Source organism: Brassica napus, chromosome C7 (genome assembly GCF_020379485.1).
Source record: "Brassica napus cultivar Da-Ae chromosome C7, Da-Ae, whole genome shotgun sequence".
Taxonomy (NCBI): domain Eukaryota; kingdom Viridiplantae; phylum Streptophyta; class Magnoliopsida; order Brassicales; family Brassicaceae; genus Brassica; species Brassica napus.
The window spans coordinates 27,020,060-27,042,879 of record NC_063450.1 but is presented as its reverse complement, the minus strand read 5'-3'; the positions used below and the strand labels follow the sequence as shown (position 1 = coordinate 27,042,879).

General features: G+C 38.4%; 1 protein-coding gene across 1 annotated transcript; it reads left to right on the top strand.

Moving 5' to 3' along the window:
• The first annotated feature begins 6,399 nt into the window (after positions 1–6,399).
• Positions 6,400–7,221, top strand: LOC106436585 (vacuolar iron transporter homolog 1). Its single transcript, XM_048763793.1, has one exon. The coding sequence runs from the start codon at positions 6,485–6,487 to the stop codon at positions 7,085–7,087; it is 603 nt and encodes a 200-aa protein (XP_048619750.1). The 5' UTR covers positions 6,400–6,484; the 3' UTR covers positions 7,088–7,221.
• The last annotated feature ends 15,599 nt before the right edge of the window (positions 7,222–22,820 follow it).

The window sequence follows — 22,820 nt, the reverse complement described above, 5'->3', positions numbered from 1 at the left end:
TTCAATTTGGTTTTTTTTTTATCACAACTCGATTTCGCTTTTCATTTTCATGTTGCTTTGAGTTCTTAATTGATTATAACCATGTTGAGAGCAATGATTCTATTTTGTAGAGAATGAAGCGCACGAAAATGTCAGCAAAGAAGAACACACAAGAAGAGGGTTCGTCTCAGCGAGAGAAGCAAAGGCCAAAGAAGTGGGATAAGTCTGATACCACCCACTACAACAACATGAAGAAGGTAGCCGTTCCGGCTACACAACTAGCATGTCCTGAGACGATGACAATATTGGGAATCCAAGCAGACATTGAAGGACTGTTCCAGAACATGGGTCTAGGCCAACTATGCAACCTCAACGAACCCACTTATCCGGAGTTGGTACGCCAGTTCATAGCATCCGCATACGTCACCCGTCCCGATGATAGCCATCAGGAAGGTTTTCTGGCATTCGTAGTGCAGAAAGTATACTATGAGGTATCTTTCACAGACCTCTGCAGACTATTTGGATTGAGTGCAGGGGAGAGGACATCTGGTCTTTATTGGACTTCAGAGCTGTTGAACTTCTGGGAAACGATTGGCACAGGGGTTTATAGATCTTCTCAGGCAAAGGAGTCACTTATCCGGAGCCCAGTACTGAGATATGCCACACGCCTCATTGGCTCATTGCTATACGGGACAACCACAGCCGCATCAGTCACGCAATGGGAGTTGTGCCTCCTGTACCAAGGTGTGAGGCATTTGCTACCGGCATTTGGAAACTCTACATTCCCACCTGCTACTGCCTTCAACATGGGAGCGGTGCTGGCCGCAAACTTAGCAGGATACAAGGGGAAAGTAACCAAAAAAAAGAGCAATGCATGTGGATTTGGTGCAGTGATTACTCGGATCCTTAGACATGTGGGTGTAGACTGCAAGAACCAGAGGTAGCACTGGACAGATCGAACAACATTGCTTGGAACTACCTGGATGTCATTTCTCTAGTAAGTAAGGAGTTCATAGCTGGTCCCCACTCGAGGATCCATCGGGATGGTCCTTACGTCTACGTATTCCAGGACCGAGCGAAGAAAACACTCTACTGCCACCTACCTCAGATCGGTCTCACTTCTCTACTTTCAGAGGCTGCAGTTGAGTTCCTACCCCCTGCTACCGCACTAGTAGACAAGCCATCCTTCTTCACGCCAAAATATCAGACCAAAGGCAAGGGCGTGGTTGATGAAGAAGGAGAAGATGAGGCTGCACAAGCCATTCCAGATGATTCACAACCCCATCAGCTACTCCCATCAGACTCCAGCCAGTACAAGCTGCAAGAGCTTCCACCGAACGCCACTTCGCGCCAGCAACAACATTGGAGAGATCAGAGCATAAAGACAAACAACGACATGCTACACAAGATCTGGGCTGCCATTTCACGTATCAGGCCGTGTCGTTGCCAAAAGGATGATGTAGTTCATCGGGACAACTCTCCATCCACCTCTGGTTCGGGTTCGAGTGGTACACACAGGGTAAGAAAGAGGTCCAAGAGACCCAACGATGCAGGAACATCTGGAGCAGGAGACGAGGAGTAGGAGCTATCACCGGCTATTTTATTTTCTTTTCTATTCTAACGTTTTATGGTCTTATTTTCTGTTAATTTTGAACTGAGTTTTTTTTTGGGTTTCTTAATTATGAGTTCGTATTTCTTTTACATGGTTTCTTCGTTTTATTTGGTTGTGTTCTGAGTAGTTTTTAATTCGTATTCAGCTTTGCCTTGCTAGATAAACCAAATAACTATTATCCGAGGAAAGAGGTTATATCAAGTGTTCCTCGGAATTTCCTCGGTATTTCTTTAAAAAAAAAAAAATAAGTTCAATGGTAGTCTGTTTCCGAGTCATCATCACCAGATGAATCTGAATCTGGATCTTCGTGAAACTCTCCAATCACTGGTTCATCCTCTACGTGAACGACGGCTTCCTCTCCAAAGTCGGTTAAATCGACTACAAGGCCAACTCCAGCTAAATCTTCTGCTGCACTTAAGTTGCCGGATGTGCTTGGTTGTAGTGGGTCTTCCAGCTCAGAACTTCCCTGAACTCGGCCTCTCGGGTTGAGTCTTGTAACAGTAACCCATGGATCATCTCTGTTCCTTACCCGGGGGTACTTGATATAACAAACCTGTAACATTTAGAAAAATTATAAATTAATACACATGATGATGAATCATTCTGAATAATTAACATTTAATTACCTGATCGGCCTGAGAAGCAAGAATGAAAGGATCATAATATTGCAGCTTTCGCCTCGAATTTACTGATGTAACACCAAATGCATCTGTTCTCACACCTCGATCTGGGGTGTTGTCGTGCCAATCACAATAGAAAACAGTACAGCGCAATCCAACCATGCCCAAATACTTAATTTCCAAAATCTCATGTATGTGTCCGTAGTATACATCATCTCCTGATGCAGAACAAACGCCAGCATCATAAGTCGTACTCGAACGTCTCCTCTTCTGAGTTGTGAATGCATATCCTCGAGTACAAAATCTCGGATATGACTTCACAACAAAGTTTGGTCCAACGACCATCTCACGTATCCAATCGTCAAATGTTTCACCTCTGGCCAAACCAGCAGACACCTATTAATAGCACATATATATATATTATATCAATAAATGTGAATTAGTATAAATATGTGATAAAATATATTTTAATTTGTTTAAAGCACTCACATAAGTAAACATCCATCCACTAAATTCTCTCTGCTTCATTTCTTCTAGTTCGTCCTCTGTGGCGTATCTATACTCGAACCGCTTTTCTGCCATGAAAATCCTGTATATGATGACAATAATGTAATTAATTAAGATTTAAATTTCAACTTGTTAAAATAAAAATTTGTAAGCTCATTTATTTACCTCTCATATTGAAGAACGTCTTCGCAGTTGGTGAGCAAATATGTTTGCAAATGACTGCGCTCCTGCTCAGTAAGTCGACGGTCCTTTGGTTTTCCGCTAAGTCGTCCAACATCTGTGAAAATGTCTGGAACCGTAACATGATATGCTGCCCGTTCGCCTCTATCATCATGCCGAGCAGGTCTTCTGTTTTTGGTCTGAACTTCTGCTGGAAAGTAGTACTCGGCAAAGTTTGAAGTTTCTTCATTGATCATCTGTGCGACTATAGAACCTTCCACCCTACTTAAATTTTTCACCATCTTCTTCAAATGGAACATATACCGCTCATACAGATACATCCATCTATACTGCACAGGACCACCAAGTTCCAATTCTCTTGCCAGGTGAATAACAAGATGCTCCATAACATCAAAAAATGAGGGAGGAAATATCTTCTCAAGGTTGCACTGAATCACGGCTATGTTAGTCTTCAAATTTTCAATACCTTCAAGAGTCACTGATCTCGTGCATAAATCGCGGAAGAAACCACTTATCCCTGCAATTGCTTCATGAACATTTCGTGGTAATAGTTCCTTGAAGGCGAACGGAAGGAGGCGCTGCATCATTACATGGCAATCGTGGCTTTTCAAGCCAGTAAACTTTCCTTCCTTTCTGTCGATACAGTTACGCAAATTTGATGCGTAACCGTCTGGAAATTCCACATCGTTTGAAATCCAATCAAAGAACGCATCTTTTCCCGCTGCATCAAGTCGGTATATGGGAAAAGGAGCCCTACCATTTTCATCAACATGAAGTTCTGAACGAGCACATATATCGACTAAATCCAGTCTTGACTTCAAATTATCCTTTGTTTTACCTTGAACATTAAGGATCGTGTTCATGAGATTGTCAAAAAAGTTCTTCTCAATATGCATGACATCTAAATTATGCCTTAGCAGATGATCCTCCCAGTATGGCAGATCCCAGAAAATACTTTTTTTGTGCCAGTTATGTAGTTCTCCAACAGCATCTACCGGAAAACGCTCATGTCCACCGACTTCTGGCGTCCTTTCTGCACCAAAATCTCTTAGTTGTATCTTCAAATCTTTCCCACAAATTTCCGGAGGTGGACTGTCAAACACCCTCTTGTTCTTCGTAAACAAATTCCTACTCCTACGATATGGATGATCAGGTGGTAGGAATCTCCTGTGACAGTCAAACCAACACGTTTTCCTTCCGTGTTTTAGTTGGAAAGCATCAGTGTTATCTTGACAATATGGACATGATAGCCTTCCATGCGTTGTCCATCCAGACAACATACCATATGCTGGAAAATCACTTATTGTCCACATTAGTACTGCCCGCATTTGAAAGTTTTCTTTACACGAAACATCGTATGTTTCAGCACCTTGAGCCCATAGTTGTTGCAACTCATATATTAGTGGCTGAAGAAACACATCAAGTGATCTCTTAGGATGCTCTGGTCCGGGAACGAGAATCGAGAGAAACAAAAACTCTCGTCGCAAGCACAAGTTTGGGGGGAGGTTGTATGGTGTAAGAATGACGGGCCATAGAGAATACTGTCTTCCACTCTTGCCAAACGGACTAAAACCATCAGTACATAATCCAAGGTAGACATTTCTTCTCTCATACGCAAAGTCGGGATACTTTGATTGGAAATGCTTCCACGCTTTTGCATCTGAAGGATGTCTGATCTCACCATCTGTTGAGTGCTCCGCATGCCATCTCATTGGTTGCGCTGTGCGTTCAGACAGATACAACCTCTGCAACCTTTCCGTCAAAGGTAAATACCACATCCTTTTATATGGCACTGGAACTCTTCCACTCGTATCTTTATAACGAGGCTTTCCACAAAATTTGCATGTAACCCGCTGTTCATCCGCCCTCCAATAAATCATGCAGTTGTCGCTGCATACATCTATTACCTGATACGATAAACCAAGACCAGCTACGAGTTTCTGAACCTCGTAGTATGAACCAGGAGCTACATTATCCTCGGGTAGAATACCTTTTACAAAATCAGCAATCGCATCCACACAGTCTTCAGCCAAATTATAATCTGTTTTAATGCCCATCAATCTTGTAGCAGATGATAAAGCTGAATGACCATCTCTGCAACCTTCGTACAATGGTTGCTTTCCAGCATCCAACATATCATAAAATCTCCTAGCTTCTGCATTGGGTAAATCTTCCCCTCTAAAATGATCATTTACCATCTGCTCAGTACCTACACCATAATCTACATCCGTTCTAATTGGTTCTTCTAATCTAACCGCTGGCTGAGGTTCGCTAGTACTACCATGTTCATAATCAGTTTCCCCATGATGATACCAAATTTTGTAACTTCGTGTAAACCCACTCAAATATAGATGAGTCCAAACATCCCACTCTTTAATAACCTTTCTATTTTTACAATTAGAGCAAGGACATCTTAACATACCTGTTTTTGCTTCCGGTTGTCGGTGAACTAACCCCATGAATTCGGTTATACCTCGTTGGTATTCTTCCGTAAGCAATCTCGTGTTCGGATCCAAATGAGGTCGATCGATCCAAGAACGAAAATAATTTGAAGAAGACATATTTTTTATGAATCAAATTCGTGTGTAAATAGAGTAAGAGGGAGGATGAAGATATGGAGTGAATGAAGAGGAAGAGGAGTGCTTGTTTATATAGATTAAATCATGCCGACATACCGAGGGAATTCCGACGGAATTCCGACGGAAAAGGCTAGTTCGTCGGAAATTCCTCGGAATTTTGTAAAATCCCCCAACGGCTCTCCAACGGCTATAATATTTCCTCGGAATTCATCGGTTTTTTCCGAGGAACACATTGTTCCTCGGAATTTCCTCGGAATATTCCGACGGACTGAGGTTTCCTCGGAATTCCGTCGGTATATTCCGAGGAAATTCCGAGGAACCCCAATTTTGTGTTCCCTCGGAATTTCCTCGGAAATTCCTCGGTATATTCCGAGGATTTCATTTTCCGTCAGAATGTCCGTCAGAATACCGCTGTTTTCTTGTAGTGTAACATCACAGTTTCAGCTCACTTCATCATCTCCAGCCATTGAATTTGGTATACACATAGAAGTTGTGATAACCATGTTTTTGTGTGTTTGGTAAGAAAAATTAATGTTTTGAAGATTATTAATGAAGGTAAGAAAACAGAACTAAAAGTTAAAAGAGGTCCGTGTTACTTAGTCCACATTTTGGCCAATATAGTGAAATTATTTCTTTAACTGGTGGAGATGATCCACATATATTAATTAGCCAAGCTCTATGTTTGGTAAACAAAACTCTTTTTTTTTTTTGAATATGTAATTAGTGGAAACAAATTCTGTAATAAGATGAAAACAGGTGGTGGTTAATTTCCAGTCCAATTTGTCCAATATAGTAAAACTGTAAAAGTATTTCCATTAGTTGTGATGGTGGGCCACATATATGAATCGTCGACTCCACCACATAAATATTCTTTATTTTAAATAATGTTTCACACGAAATCTCTCCATAAATAGAACTCAAGCGTGTGTTCTCCACACTTCATCAAACATTCTCTTATCTTCTCATTTCAACTTCCAAAATAAAGTAAAAGAAAGACCAAAATCACTATGGAGTCCCACAACGTGAACAACAGCTTGAACGTAGACATGGAGAAAGATCAAGAAAAGGCTTTCGACTTCTCCAAAAGAGCTCAGTGGCTACGAGCCGCCGTGCTCGGTGCCAACGACGGTCTTGTCTCCACGGCCTCGCTTATGATGGGTGTCGGTGCGGTTAAGGGAGACATTAAAACCATGATGTTATCTGGTTTTGCCGGTTTAGTTGCCGGAGCTTGTAGCATGGCGATCGGAGAGTTTGTCTCTGTTTACTCTCAGTACGACATAGAGGTGGCTCAAATGAAGAGAGAGAACGGAGGAGAGATAGAGAAAGAAAAGCTTCCGAGCCCGATGCAAGCGGCTGCTGCGTCTGCGTTAGCCTTTTCTCTTGGAGCGATTGTGCCTTTATTGGCGGCTGCGTTTGTGAAAGAGTATAAAGTGAGGGTTGGAGTGATTCTGGCGGCGGTGACGTTGGCTTTGGTTATGTTTGGTTGGTTGGGAGCGGTTTTAGGGAAAGCACCGGTGGTTAAGTCATCGGCTAGGGTTTTGATTGGAGGATGGTTAGCTATGGCCGTTACGTTTGGTTTGACCAAACTGGTCGGATCACATGGTATGTGATAGTTTGTGTGTGTGTGTTTACATACGTGACCGAACCCTTCTTCATGTTTCATGCATCCCACTTTCAGCGGTTACGTTTCTTTTTATGTAAGAAACTTTGGAATATATGGATTCATGTCTTGTTTTTAGATTTATGTAAAAGCCAATATGTTTATAAACCTCTCAAATGGCGTTTTATTAGTAATGATAAATGGCGCGTTGAGTCTTTTAACACTTGTAGCTCTAATAGACAAACGGCAAGATTTCCGTAAATTTACTTCCATTTCCATTCTAATTTTACTCGTAAAACTGGTAAACCATAAGTGTATGAAGCAAACAAATACTAAAATTCTTTGCCACTACTAAATATATGCAAGCAAAGTTTCAACTTTTTTTAAAAAATATACTCCTTCCGTTGCTTAATGATAGATTTTTCAGAAAGATGTATTTTTTGTGTTTTCTATGAAAAAAATGTAAACTTCAACAAAATTAATTGACTTTATTGAATTACTATTGGTTAAAAGTTATTGAAAATTAAAAATTACAGAAAACGATACATTTATTATGGTAATTTAATGTGTTTTCTTAATATGTGTGAAAATATTAAAAAGTCTATCTTTTAGAAACGGAGGGAATATATTAGATGAAAGCGTAATCATGAATATAAAATTTTAATTTATTCAGACTCCAATATAAAAATGTATATTTTTTGGTCAAAACCTCATCCGCCAAAATACCACCGAATTTGTTGGTAGTCATAACCCGTTAGCATTTATAACTATATGACATCTACTAGAGCCTAATTAATTAAATTTTATCCATTTCATTCTTGCTTGAGAAAATAATGTGTTTGTGAATGAATTTCTATTCAAATTTTGTACTCTTTAGACTAGAAACACGAATGAATTACCACTACAAGAAAACATCAAGGATTCTGAGGGAAAAAATCGTCGGAATTTCGTCGGAATATCGTTATTCCGACGACATACCGACGAAACACGTCGTCGGAAATAATTCCTCGGAATTTATTTTTTCCTCGGAAATCCCTCGGAATTTTCCGTCGGAATTCCGAGGAAATTCCGAGGATCACTAGTTTGTCGGAAATGTCCTCGGAATATACCGAGGGAGAACTTCGTCGATATAATTCCTCGGAAGTTCATCGATCGATGCGTTTTTGGACATATATACATCGATCGATAGGAGTATACCGACGGACATTTTCCTCGGTTTATTCCGAGGAACTTTTCCCTCGGTATATACCGAGGGACCAGTTCCTCGGAATTTTCCGAGGGACGGCTCCCTCGGAATTTTCCGAGGGATATGTCCCTCAGAATATACCGAGGGAAAAGTTCCTCAGAATAAACAGAGGAACCTGTCCCTTGGTATAGCCCGAACGTTTTTTAAAAAACGCATCGATCGATGCGTTTTTGAACAAAAACGCATCGATCGATCAAGTGAAAAATATAATTAATTTCCTCGGAATGTAAAAAATATTAATTTTTAAAAAAAAATAAAATTTCTGAAATTTAAATTCGAAAATATGAAATTAAAAGTAAAATTGAAATCATATTAATTAATATTCAAAGTTTCACAAATAAAAATAAAACATTCCGAGTTTGTGGAAAAAAAAAAAACTACGGGTCTGGCACGCCCGGGAACACCTCGTTCGGGTACATCCTCTGCATCATCTCCATCATTTGCTGGTTCAGCCTCCTCTGTGCCTCATAGCCCGCCTGTTGAGCCGCCATCTGGGTCTCTAACAAAGATATACGATCATCTTTGTCCTTCAACTGGGCCGTAAGTACTTCTGGATCAACGAAGGGCGGTGGTGCAGAAGAAGGGGGAACCGACCGGGTGCGACGACCCAAACCGACCAAACGTCCCTTCTTCTTTGGAACCGACTGAATAGAAAAAAGCCAAATTTAGAAATTTAAACCAAGAAATAAATGAATTGAACTTTTAAAAACAAAGAACTTACGGATTCAACGATTTCGTTGATTCGAAACCGGGACAAGTTGGTCGAAGCCGTCGAAGCGTCATCCTCGGTTTGAAGCTGAGACACTTCGTCTACCACCTGAGTTTGGACCAGGTCGACCACGTCCCTCACAAGACCGTCATCAATCTGGCCGGTCTTCTTGTTGGTATACGCCCTCCTCATTAGGGCGAGATCATCAACTGGCTCGCCATCATTTTCTTCCGCCTTGAAAAAAAACATAAATTAAAGAAACATTAGAAATTAGAAGAAATGCACAATAAATTTAAATTCTGAAACTCAAATAATTGAAGAAAAAGCGGTTGAACTTACCATGCGATCTCCGAGAGTGGCAATAGATTGAGCACCCAAGTTATGCTTGTAGATGCCCTTCCCTTTACGGTCGCTCTTGCGGTTGGTGGAGTTGGTGGAAGAAGTTTCTTTCGTCTCTTCCTTATCCCAATGCGCACACAACTCCTTCCAGACCGTGTCGTTCATCGACTTTGGGACCTTTTAATAAAAAAAAAAGAAAAATTTAATAAATTAAAAAATAGTTTAATAAATTAAAAAATGGTTTAATAAATTAAATCGAACCTTATTGATTTCCCACTTCTTCTTCCACTCGTGGATCTACTTCCCATAGTTGTCCATTACTTTATGGACGAAGTGGTGATAGATAAAGAGCGTCTCATCGGAATTCCAGTTGAACTCTTGCTGAAAAAAAACACAATTAGTAGAAAATTTATATTAAAGATTAAAAATATAAGTAAAAAATTAGAATACTTACCGCAAACTGACGAAACCACAGAACCTGCTTGTCGGTTGGGAAGTGAGTGAAAGTCGGATGTCCACTGTCGAGGGCCGAGTACATCATACGGTTGATCCATGCGCTGATCCCGTTCCCGGATCGGTTGAACCATAGTAAAAGAACAAACGGTTAATAATGAATCCAAATTTAAAGAAAAAAAATGTTTAATTACCATGTTTGACCCCTTCCATGTGGATACGGAGTGAGATACGGAAGATGGTCACGACCGGGCTGTTGAACCAACTCCGCAACACGCATCACTCCCGGAGGACCCGGATGAACAGGAGCGGATGCAGCAGCGGGAGCGAGAGGAGCAGGAGCGGGTGCAGCAGAGGGAGATGTATGGTTGGAGCTGTGGGGCGAAGGGGAATCCTGAAAATGGCTGGAATCCCGAGACTGGCTCCCCGTACCACCACGACCACGACGCTGTCGAGGCCGGGTCTGATCATCATGAGACCTGTAAATTTAAAAAATATATTTAATAAATACAGAAATATATAAATTAATTTTTTTTTAAAAAAAATTCCCAAATAATTTAATCACAAAAAACGATTTAAAAACCCTATTTCCTCGGAATTTCCTCGGATTATTCCGAGGGAACTCCGAGGAAACCCTCTTCTTCCTCGGAATATCCTCGGAATATTCCGAGGAAATTCCAAGGAACTAGTGTTTGGGGTTTCAAAACGTAATTTTATTTAAATAAACGCATCGATCGATGCGTTTTTGAACAAAAACAAATCGATCGATTACAAAGATGGACCGGGCCGTAAGATTGTGATCGATCGATGAGAGAATCCCATCGATCGATCGAGAATCTCAATTGTTCCTCGGAATGTCCTCGGAAAATATTGTATGTTTTTTTAAAAACGCATCGATCGATGCGTTTTTGAATAAAAACAAAGCGATCGATTACAAAGATGGACCGGGCCGTAAGATTGTGATCGATCGATGAGAGTATCCCATCGATCGATCGAGAATCTCAATTGTTCCTCGGAATGTCCTCGGAAAATCTTGTATGTTTTTCTAAAAACGCATCGATCGATGCGTTTCTGAACAAAAACAAATCGATCGATTACAAAGATGGACCGGGCCGTAAGATTGTGATCGATCGATGAGAGTATCCCATCGATCGATCGAGAATCTCAATTTTTCCTCGGAATGTCCTCGGAAAATCTTGTATGTTTTTTTAAAAACGCATCGATCGATGCGTTTTTGAACAAAAACAAATCGATCGATTACAAATATGGACCGGGCCGTAAGATTGTGATCGATCGATGCGTTATAGAACAAAAACGCATCGATCGATGTGTGTTCGGAAAACAGAATTATAAGGCAAAACCCGACCTTTTCTGGATCTAAACCTTAGAACTCTCATCCCCTCCGATTTCCCCTATTATTCGCCCCCCCTTTCTCTCTCTATAATCATCCGATTTGAACAATTTTGGGCTCCATTCCACTTGATTTTTCGAGCTCTACCTGATTCCTACACTCGTCTTCACCCTAAGACAGGTATACTCCGCGAATCTCCACATTCTGAAATCCTGTTCTTGAGCAATTTTTTGGGTTTTGTGAATTTCTTATTTCCGTGTTGATTCCTTGATCAAATATGCATGAAACAGATGTTTAAACATGGAATAGAACACAATTGTCTGTGATCAACGAGTTTGGAACAGGATTTGAGATGATTTAGGGATTGAGAATTTTTTTCTATTTGGTTTTTTTTTATCACAACTCGATTTCGCTTTTCATTTTCATGTTGCTTTGAGTTCTTAATTGATTATAACCATGTTGAGAGCAATGATTCTATTTTGTAGAGAATGAAGCGCACAAAAATGTCAGCAAAGAAGAACACACAAGAAGAGGGTTCGTCTCAGCGAGAGAAGCAAAGGCCAAAGAAGTGGGATAAGTCTGATACCACCCACTACAACAACATGAAGAAGGTAGCCGTTCCGGCTACACAACTAGCATGTCCTGAGACGATGACAATATTGGGAATCCAAGCAGACATTGAAGGACTGTTCCAGAACATGGGTCTAGGCCAACTATGCAACCTCAACGAACCCACTTATCCGGAGTTGGTACGCCAGTTCATAGCATCCGCATACGTCACCCGTCCCGATGATAGCCATCAGAAAGGTTTTCTGGCATTCGTAGTGCAGAAAGTATACTATGAGGTATCTTTCACAGACCTCTGCAGACTATTTGGATTGAGTGCAGGGGAGAGGACATCTGGTCTTTATTGGACTTCAGAGCTGTTGAACTTCTGGGAAACGATTGGCACAGGGGTTTATAGATCTTCTCAGGCAAAGGAGTCACTTATCCGGAGCCCAGTACTGAGATATGCCACACGCCTCATTGGCTCATTGCTATACGGGACAACCACAGCCGCATCAGTCACGCAATGGGAGTTGTGCCTCCTGTACCAAGGTGTGAGGCATTTGCTACCGGCATTTGGAAACTCTACATTCCCACCTGCTACTGCCTTCAACATGGGAGCGGTGCTGGCCGCAAACTTAGCAGGATACAAGGGGAAAGTAACCAAAAAAAAGAGCAATGCATGTGGATTTGGTGCAGTGATTACTCGGATCCTTAGACATGTGGGTGTAGACTGCAAGAACCAGGAGTTAGCACTGGACAGATCGAACAACATTGCTTGGAACTACCTGGATGTCATTTCTCTAGTAAGTAAGGAGTTCATTGCTGGTCCCCACTCGAGGATCCATCGGGATGGTCCTTACGTCTACGTATTCCAGGACCGAGCGAAGAAAACACTCTACTGCCACCTACCTTAGATCGGTCTCACTTCTCTACTTTCAGAGGCTGCAGTTGAGTTCCTACCCCCTGCTACCGCACTAGTAGACAAGCCATCCTTCTTCACGCCAAAATATCAGACCAAAGGCAAGGGCGTGGTTGATGAAGAAGGAGAAGATGAGGCTGCACAAGCCATTCTAGATGATTCACAACCCCATCAGCTACTCCCATCAGACTCCAGCTAGTACAAGCTGCAAGAGCTTCCACCGAACGCCACTTCGCGCCAGCAACAACATTGGAGAGATCAGAGCATAAAGACAAACAACGACATGCTACACAAGATCTGGGCTGCCATTTCACGTATCCGGCCGTGTCGTTGCCAAAAGGATGATGTAGTTCATCGGGACAACTCTCCATCCACCTCTGGTTCGGGTTCGAGTGGTACACACAGGGTAAGAAAGAGGTCCAAGAGACCCAACGATGCAGGAACATCTGGAGCAGGAGACGAGGAGTAGGAGCTATCACCGGCTATTTTATTTTCTTTTCTATTCTAACGTTTTATGGTCTTATTTTCTGTTAATTTTGAACTGAGTTTTTTTTTGGGTTTCTTAATTATGAGTTCGTATTTCTTTTACATGGTTTCTTCGTTTTATTTGGTTGTGTTCTGAGTAGTTTTTAATTCGTATTCAGCTTTGCCTTGCTAGATAAAACAAATAACTATTATCCGAGGAAAGAGGTTATATCAAGTGTTCCTCGGAATTTCCTCGGTATTTCTTTAAAAATAAAAATAAATAAGTTCAATGGTAGTCTGTTTCCGAGTCATCATCACCAGATGAATCTGAATCTGGATCTTTGTGAAACTCTCCAATCACTGGTTCATCCTCTACGTGAACGACGGCTTCCTCTCCAAAGTCGGTTAAATCGACTACAAGGCCAACTCCAGCTAAATCTTCTGCTGCACTTAAGTTGCCGGATGTGCTTGGTTGTAGTGGGTCTTCCAGCTCAGAACTTCCCTGAACTCGGCCTCTCGGGTTGAGTCTTGTAACAGTAACCCATGGATCATCTCTGTTCCTTACCCGGGGGTACTTGATATAACAAACCTGTAACATTTAGAAAAATTATAAATTAATACACATGATGATGAATCATTCTGAATAATTAACATTTAATTACCTGATCGGCCTGAGAAGCAAGAATGAAAGGATCATAATATTGCAGCTTTCGCCTCGAATTTACTGATGTAACACCAAATGCATCTGTTCTCACACCTCGATCTGGGGTGTTGTCGTGCCAATCACAATAGAAAACAGTACAGCGCAATCCAACCATGCCCAAATACTTAATTTCCAAAATCTCATGTATGTGTCCGTAGTATACATCATCTCCTGATGCAGAACAAACGCCAGCATCATAAGTCGTACTCGAACGTCTCCTCTTCTGAGTTGTGAATGCATATCCTCGAGTACAAAATCTCGGATATGACTTCACAACAAAGTTTGGTCCAACGACCATCTCACGTATCCAATCGTCAAATGTTTCACCTCTGGCCAAACCAGCAGACACCTATTAATAGCACATATATATATATTATATCAATAAATGTGAATTAGTATAAATATGTGATAAATATATTTTAATTTGTTTAAAGCACTCACATAAGTAAACATCCATCCACTAAATTCTCTCTGCTTCATTTCTTCTAGTTCGTCCTCTGTGGCGTATCTATACTCGAACCGCTTTTCTGCCATGAAAATCCTGTATATGATGACAATAATGTAATTAATTAAGATTTAAATTTCAACTTGTTAAAATAAAAATTTGTAAGCTCATTTATTTACCTCTCATATTGAAGAACGTCTTCGCAGTTGGTGAGCAAATATGTTTGCAAATGACTGCGCTCCTGCTCAGTAAGTCGACGGTCCTTTGGTTTTCCGCTAAGTCGTCCAACATCTGTGAAAATGTCTGGAACCGTAACATGATATGCTGCCCGTTCGCCTCTATCATCATGCCGAGCAGGTCTTCTGTTTTTGGTCTGAACTTCTGCTGGAAAGTAGTACTCGGCAAAGTTTGAAGTTTCTTCATTGATCATCTGTGCGACTATAGAACCTTCCACCCTACTTAAATTTTTCACCATTTTCTTCAAATGGAACATATACCGCTCATACAGATACATCCATCTATACTGCACAGGACCACCAAGTTCCAATTCTCTTGCCAGGTGAATAACAAGATGCTCCATAACATCAAAAAATGAGGGAGGAAATATCTTCTCAAGGTTGCACTGAATCACGGCTATGTTAGTCTTCAAATTTTCAATACCTTCAAGAGTCACTGATCTCGTGCATAAATCGCGGAAGAAACCACTTATCCCTGCAATTGCTTCATGAACATTTCGTGGTAATAGTTCCTTGAAGGCGAACGGAAGGAGGCGCTGCATCATTACATGGCAATCGTGGCTTTTCAAGCCAGTAAACTTTCCTTCCTTTCTGTCGATACAGTTACGCAAATTTGATGCGTAACCGTCTGGAAATTCCACATCGTTTGAAATCCAATCAAATAACGCATCTTTTCCCGCTGCATCAAGTCGGTATATGGGAAAAGGAGCCCTACCATTTTCATCAACATGAAGTTCTGAACGAGCACATATATCGACTAAATCCAGTCTTGACTTCAAATTATCCTTTGTTTTACCTTGAACATTAAGGATCGTGTTCATGAGATTGTCAAAAAAGTTCTTCTCAATATGCATGACATCTAAATTATGCCTTAGCAGATGATCCTCCCAGTATGGCAGATCCCAGAAAATACTTTTTTTGTGCCAGTTATGTAGTTCTCCAACAGCATCTACCGGAAAACGCTCATGTCCACCGACTTCTGGCGTCCTTTCTGCACCAAAATCTCTTAGTTGTATCTTCAAATCTTTCCCACAAATTTCCGGAGGTGGACTGTCAAACACCCTCTTGTTCTTCGTAAACAAATTCCTACTCCTACGATATGGATGATCAGGTGGTAGGAATCTCCTGTGACAGTCAAACCAACACGTTTTCCTTCCGTGTTTTAGTTGGAAAGCATCAGTGTTATCTTGACAATATGGACATGATAGCCTTCCATGCGTTGTCCATCCAGACAACATACCATATGCTGGAAAATCACTTATTGTCCACATTAGTACTGCCCGCATTTGAAAGTTTTCTTTACACGAAACATCGTATGTTTCAGCACCTTGAGCCCATAGTTGTTGCAACTCATATATTAGTGGCTGAAGAAACACATCAAGTGATCTCTTGGATGCTCTGGTCCGGGAACGAGAATCGAGAGAAACAAAAACTCTCGTCGCAAGCACAAGTTTGGGGGGAGGTTGTATGGTGTAAGAATGACGGGCCATAGAGAATATTGTCTTCCACTCTTGCCAAACGGACTAAAACCATCAGTACATAATCCAAGGTAGACATTTCTTCTCTCATACGCAAAGTCGGGATACTTTGATTGGAAATGCTTCCACGCTTTTGCATCTGAAGGATGTCTGATCTCACCATCTGTTGAGTGCTCCGCATGCCATCTCATTGGTTGCGCTGTGCGTTCAGACAGATACAACCTCTGCAACCTTTCCGTCAAAGGTAAATACCACATCCTTTTATATGGCACTGGAACTCTTCCACTCGTATCTTTATAACGAGACTTTCCACAAAATTTGCATGTAACCCGCTGTTCATCCGCCCTCCAATAAATCATGCAGTTGTCGCTGCATACATCTATTACCTGATACGATAAACCAAGACCAGCTACGAGTTTCTGAACCTCGTAGTATGAACCAGGAGCTACATTATCCTCGGGTAGAATATCTTTTACAAAATCAGCAATCGCATCCACACAGTCTTCAGCCAAATTATAATCTGTTTTAATGCCCATCAATCTTGTAGCAGATGATAAAGCTGAATGACCATCTCTGCAACCTTCGTACAATGGTTGCTTTCCAGCATCCAACATATCATAAAATCTCCTAGCTTCTGCATTGGGTAAATCTTCCCCTCTAAAATGATCATTTACCATCTGCTCAGTACCTACACCATAATCTACATCCGTTCTAATTGGTTCTTCTAATCTAACCGCTGGCTGAGGTTCGCTAGTACTACCATGTTCATAATCAGTTTTCCCATGATGATACCAAATTTTGTAACTTCGTGTAAACCCACTCAAATATAGATGAGTCCAAACATCCCACTCTTTAATAACCTTTCTATTTTTACAATTAGAGCAAGGACATCTTAACTTACCTGTTTTTGCTTCCGGTTGTCGGTGAACTAACCCCATGAATTCGGTTATACCTCGTTGGTATTCTTCCGTAAGCAATCTCGTGTTCGGATCCAAATGAGGTCGATCGATCCAAGAACGAAAATAATTTGAAGAAGACATATTTTTTATGAATCAAATTCGTGTGTAAATAGAGTAAGAGGGAGGATGAAGATATGGAGTGAATGAAGAGGAAGAGGAGTGCTTGTTTATATAGATTAAATCCTGCCGACATACCGAGGAAATTCCGACGGAATTCCGACGGAAAAGGCTAGTTCGTCGGAATTTCCTCGGAATTTTGTAAAATCCCCCAACGGCTATAATATTTCCTCGGAATTCATCGGTTTTTTCCGAGGAACACATTGTTCCTCGGAATATTCCGACGGACTGAGGTTTCCTCGGAATTCCGTCGGTATATTCCGAGGAACCCCAATTTTGTGTTCCCTCGGAATTTCCTCGGAAATTCCTCGGTATATTCCGAGGATTTCATTTTCCGTTGGAATGTCTGTCAGAATACCGCTGTTTTCTTGTAGTGTACGTTCCGAAAAAAAAAAAATATCACCACCAAAGATCAGAAACTTTAGAGTTTGATCGTGTTCGACCATAAACAAAGCTCTTCATGACAAATCAATGATCTCCGAAAGAAAGAAAAATAAAAGAGAACTAGTTGTTGAATCGTTGTCGTGTTCAATGATCTCATATGTATTATTCCGATTTGTAAATCTAAATTTTATGCTTGCTTTTGGCACGAGATTGCGTGTAAACTCTCACATCCTCGTAACAAGGAAAATGGAACATGTGGGGTTCTTTTATAAAATGATAGAAACATTTATATCTCCATATACAAAATATACACAACCAAGTAACCAACAAATTACCATTAGAAAAGCAATATAGAGAACACAAGGTAAATACTTCAAGTAAATTATATGATATCCAAAAAGGTAAATAGATCTTTTTAATTTTACTTTCGTTGCGCACGAAAGTAACATCACTTATAACCTATATCAAATCAAATGTCACAACATTCAAGCCACAAGCACACAACCAAGAGAAGTTATATTCCAGTTATGTTCTGTTCACACTTCTTTCTAATTTGTTACTGGTGCTTTAGGCTCTTGCCCAGTTGTTTACTAGCGAAATGCCCCGGTTGGTGCAGGAGAGGACTCGTTTGAACAGTGCATATATCTTCGAGACCATCCCGTTAGATTCCGTGCCGCCAGTAACCAAATCTGCCTAGTTCTTCCGGAGTATCAATGGATTCTCCAAGCAGATGTTGGATAATTCTAATTAACTTAATGAGCAAGTTAACTCGTTAAAGTGAAGTTTATTGGGTTAAGGAAAAAAAACATATCATGCTTAGGATTTATGTTTCCATATTATTATTAGGTTAAGGAGTAACTTAGTCTTATATAAAGAAGTTTCATGGAGAGATGTAACATCAAGAAAAACACATTGAAATGTTTAGTTTTGTGTGAGTTTCTAAATCTAATAAAAAGAGAAGTTCTTATAATCTTTGTGTTGTTGCAACTTTAATTAGTATCAGAGCTCCAGGTTTCGAAGATCGTTTACAAGAGGAGTTGTAACTCGATCAAAAAAATGGGAGAAGATAACAATTCTCAAGGACGTGATAAAGGTCTTGAGATGAAGAAAGACATACGACCAACTACACCGTATGGTCGATGCGAATGAAAGTGATGCTTCGTTTATACGAAGTTTGGGATACAATTGATCCAGGGAGTGATGATGCAAAGAAGAACAATATGGCAATTGCTCTGATCTTTCAATCAGTCCCGGAAGCGCTAATACTTCAGATAAGAGAACATGATACATCGAAGAAGATTTGGGAAGCTATCAAATCCCGTAACCTAGGTGCTGATCGCGTGAGAGAAGCGAGGTTACAGACTTTGATGTCGGAGTTCGACAACCTGAAGATGGCAGACACTGACACGGTGGATGACTACGCAGGAAACTTTCAGTCTTAGCATCGAGAGCAGCCGCGTTAGGAGAGATAATGAAAGAAACGAATATGGTAAAGAAGTTCTTGAAGGGACTTCCAAGAACAAAGTTCATTCACATCGTAGTTTCGTTAGAACAAGTGTTGGATCTAAATTCAACGGGATTCGAGTTGGAATTAAGGGGGAGAATGTTGGATAATTCCAATTAACTTAAGGAGCAAGTTAACTCATTAAAGTGAAGTTTATTGGGTTAAGAAAAAAGAAAAACAAATCAAGCTTAGGATTTATGTTTCCATATTATTATTAGGTTAAGGAGTAGCTTAGTCCTATATAAAAAAGTCTCATGGAGAGAAATATAACATCAAGAGAAACACATTGAAAGGTTTAGAGGTTGATTGTTTACAGATTTTGAAGTAGTTTTTGGCTTTTGTTTTTGGAAAAACCAATTTTTAGACAATCAAGTTTTTAAGAAAATAGATTCCCTACATTTTAGGGAAACTAGTTTTTCAAATAACTGTTATTTTCTAAAGAAAAACCAAAATCCCAATTTTATTGGTTTCTACATCTCACGATGTTTTTTCTTGTTTTTTTTTTTTTTTAAAATTTAAAAGTTTTGTTACATTTGTGCATTAATATAGGAATAAATAAATAAAATGCTAACTACTATAAGTATGAGCAAATAAGTTTTAGTAATAAGAATTTGTTTAACATATATAATACAAAATAATATATATTAAGAACATTCTTTTAAATTTGCCACTAAAATTACTAAAATTAATTTAATTATTTAAATTTACTTTTATGTAAAGTTTGCATGTTTTGTTAATAATCTATTGGTGTTATTTTACTGAAAATTTTGATATATTCTTAGAGTAATTTTAAGTTTGTTTAAAAAATAAATTAAATTATAAGTTAACGTTTTAAAAAATAACAGAAAATAATTAACTAAAATATACTAAAATTAATTAAAACCTGAAAAAATATCATTTGTATTTTTCTAAAAACTAAAATTACAGTAAAATCAAAAATCTAAAGCTAAAAACCAAAATTGCCATTCGAGTTTTTTCAAAATCTAAAAACTACTGCAAAATCAAAAACCAAAAACTAAAAACCAAAATCTAAAAACTAAAAACCAAAAGCCAAAAACCAAAAACTAAAATCTAAAAACCATCCAAACAATCATCACCTTAGTTTTGTGTGAGTTTCTAAATCTAATAAAAAAAGAAATTCTTATAATCTTTGTGTTCTTGCAACTTTACGCAGAAACTATAGAGAGTCACAATCAGTGGGCTCTCAGTTAGAGCCAGACTCAGACAAAGATAAGACTCTCTATATTGGACGAAGATAAGAATATATCCTCTCTGCATGGCTCCATTGTTACTGTAACTCGAAGCTTGTTGGTATGGTACTAATACTCTCTTCATATTATTACAATTTTTAATATCTATAAGTCACGCAAACACCACCTTTGATTCCTAACAGGTAGTAATAAGATCTTTACAATTAGCCGTTACTGAGTTTCGGGCTCACATAAAAAAAATAGGTTTTGGGTTCTAAACTACTGAACCTGGTCCAATATGTTTTTAGTTAACTATCCAAGTTTCTAAGGATGGAAAAGAACCTGTAGCCCCATGAAAATTAAAAGTCTATTTATTTTATGTATGAAGAAATTAAATAGTAATTTTTATTTAAAATTCTCGAGATTACAGTTAAGACTACAGTTATTATCAGTACCGGTCCCGATCAAAATGGCGTCTAAAGCACGTATAAAAAATTATGTTCCTTTTATATATTTAAGTATGTAGTTAGAATAAGTCATGTCAAGATTGAAGAGCATGGAATCGGAGGTGATGACGGCATTGGCCAAGAGAGCTCAGCCTCTGACGCGAAGCACTGTGATGGCTGTTTCCAAACCTTTCAAAGGAACTCCAGGGGAAGTATGAGGAAAGTAGAGGATAAGAGCAACACAAAAGATGGTTGTGAAATAAGCTTCCTTGTTGTGAGTTGTCACTTTGTGAGGTATGTGAAAGCAGATAGAACTAGATTATGATCCGCGCGCTCGCGGTTGTTTGTTTTTCGATAATTACATAAACATTTCAAAACACAACAACTTAATGGTTTCATTTGGATTGGATCGGTTCGGATAATGTTGGGTTTAGATAGGGTTTCTGTTTTTATAAAATCTGAAGTGGAAACGAATTATGAATGGTCTGGGTTTGGTTCAAGTTTAAAACCAAAATCCCAAAAATACCCAAAAAACCTGAATTAAATCTAGAAAACTCGAAAAAACTAGGGCAATTCAGGGTTTTTGGATATCGTTTACTTATAAATATCCAAAACCTGGAATTCAAGTAATTAATATTTTATTATATTCTGAATATTGAAGTACTTGCTCGGTTTTGATTTTTCGGGTTTAGAGAAATAGGAATTGCATGGAGTTTTTATGTATATGATCTATATATATATATATATATATATATATATGCAGTGAATCATTAATAACACTTCAAATAAAAAAAGTCCAGGTTAAGGTTAAGTAATAATTGTACTTCAGTTTTAATAGTTTAGATGTCTACACATAACAATTTGATTGTTTATATGTTGTAATTTATTGTTTCAAATATTCAATTCTTTTAGCTGTTTGTTTATATGAATGTATATGTACTTTGTAAAAAATTGTAATCTAATCTATTAAAACAACATATAGGAATATATATATATATATATATATAATATCATATATTAATTGTTAAAATGGTGAAACTCTAATTTTATGTTTCGTATAGTTTAACTAATATAAATCAACTTTGGTATGTATATTATATAGTGGAATGCACCGAAGATACATCCAATCTATTAATAGTATATATATTATTAAGAGAATTTATAAATTGATAAATGGGTCCATGTTCTATATTAATATATTAGATAAGCCATAGGAAGCACATAACTATTTTATTTTTTGTTGACAAATTTATTAACTTATCTGTTTTTTTTTTAACAGTATTAACCTGTCTGTTTGTTCACTAATATGTTTAGGCATAGACATTCAGTTTTCGGTTGCATACGAGAATTTTCGGTTTGGTAATGGTTTCTAGTTTTTCAGTTGAAAGAGATACAAAAACCGTTTGGTTATTTATGAACTTGAGTTGGTTTTGGTTTTCTTATTTTTGTTTTTGGTTTGTGCGGATAATAATGTAAGCAACCCGACAAAATTTGGTTCTGGTTTGGTTTTCGTTTTTGGATAGTTTTGAATAATTTGGGTAAAAAAAACATTTTTTGGGATTTTTTTGATAAAATATCAGATCACTTGGATAATTTAAATATTTTGGATAAAATTATTAGGGTGATTTGGTTATATCAGAAAATTATGATAATTGTAAATATTTTGGATAAAAAGTAATAAGGTTATCAACTTTTTTGGATAATTCGGTTTATAAATAAAATATTTAGGCATATAAATTGTATTTGGATAGTTTGGTTTTCAGTTTAGTTCTGATTTAGTTTAGTTTTTACTGTTCTAGAGATATAGGAACCGTTTAGATATTTTTGAACATTAATGTGGTTATAGTTTTTATTTTTTTTATTTGTGTTTCAGTTCGGTTATTGGTTCTCGGCTTATCAAATTCCATTTAAACAATATATCTTGTATTTTATAAATAACTGATTTAAATTTATATTCAGGATATATTTTGTAAATTCTCGATATTAAAAGTGTTATAATATTAAATCTGTTGCAAATACCAACTTAATAATTATAGAGTATTTTGAGTATTTTGAGTATTTCGATGTTTATAACTATGAATTTTTATTAGATATTCTTGATATTATATAAATCAATATATTACTATGTAAAATATATTTTTGCATCTGAAATATTTAGTAAACAATAAGGACTGGAAATATATTCTTAAAATTTATACGTATTTGTAATTTTTAATAATCTCTCTTAAAATATATTCAAATTTTAATATT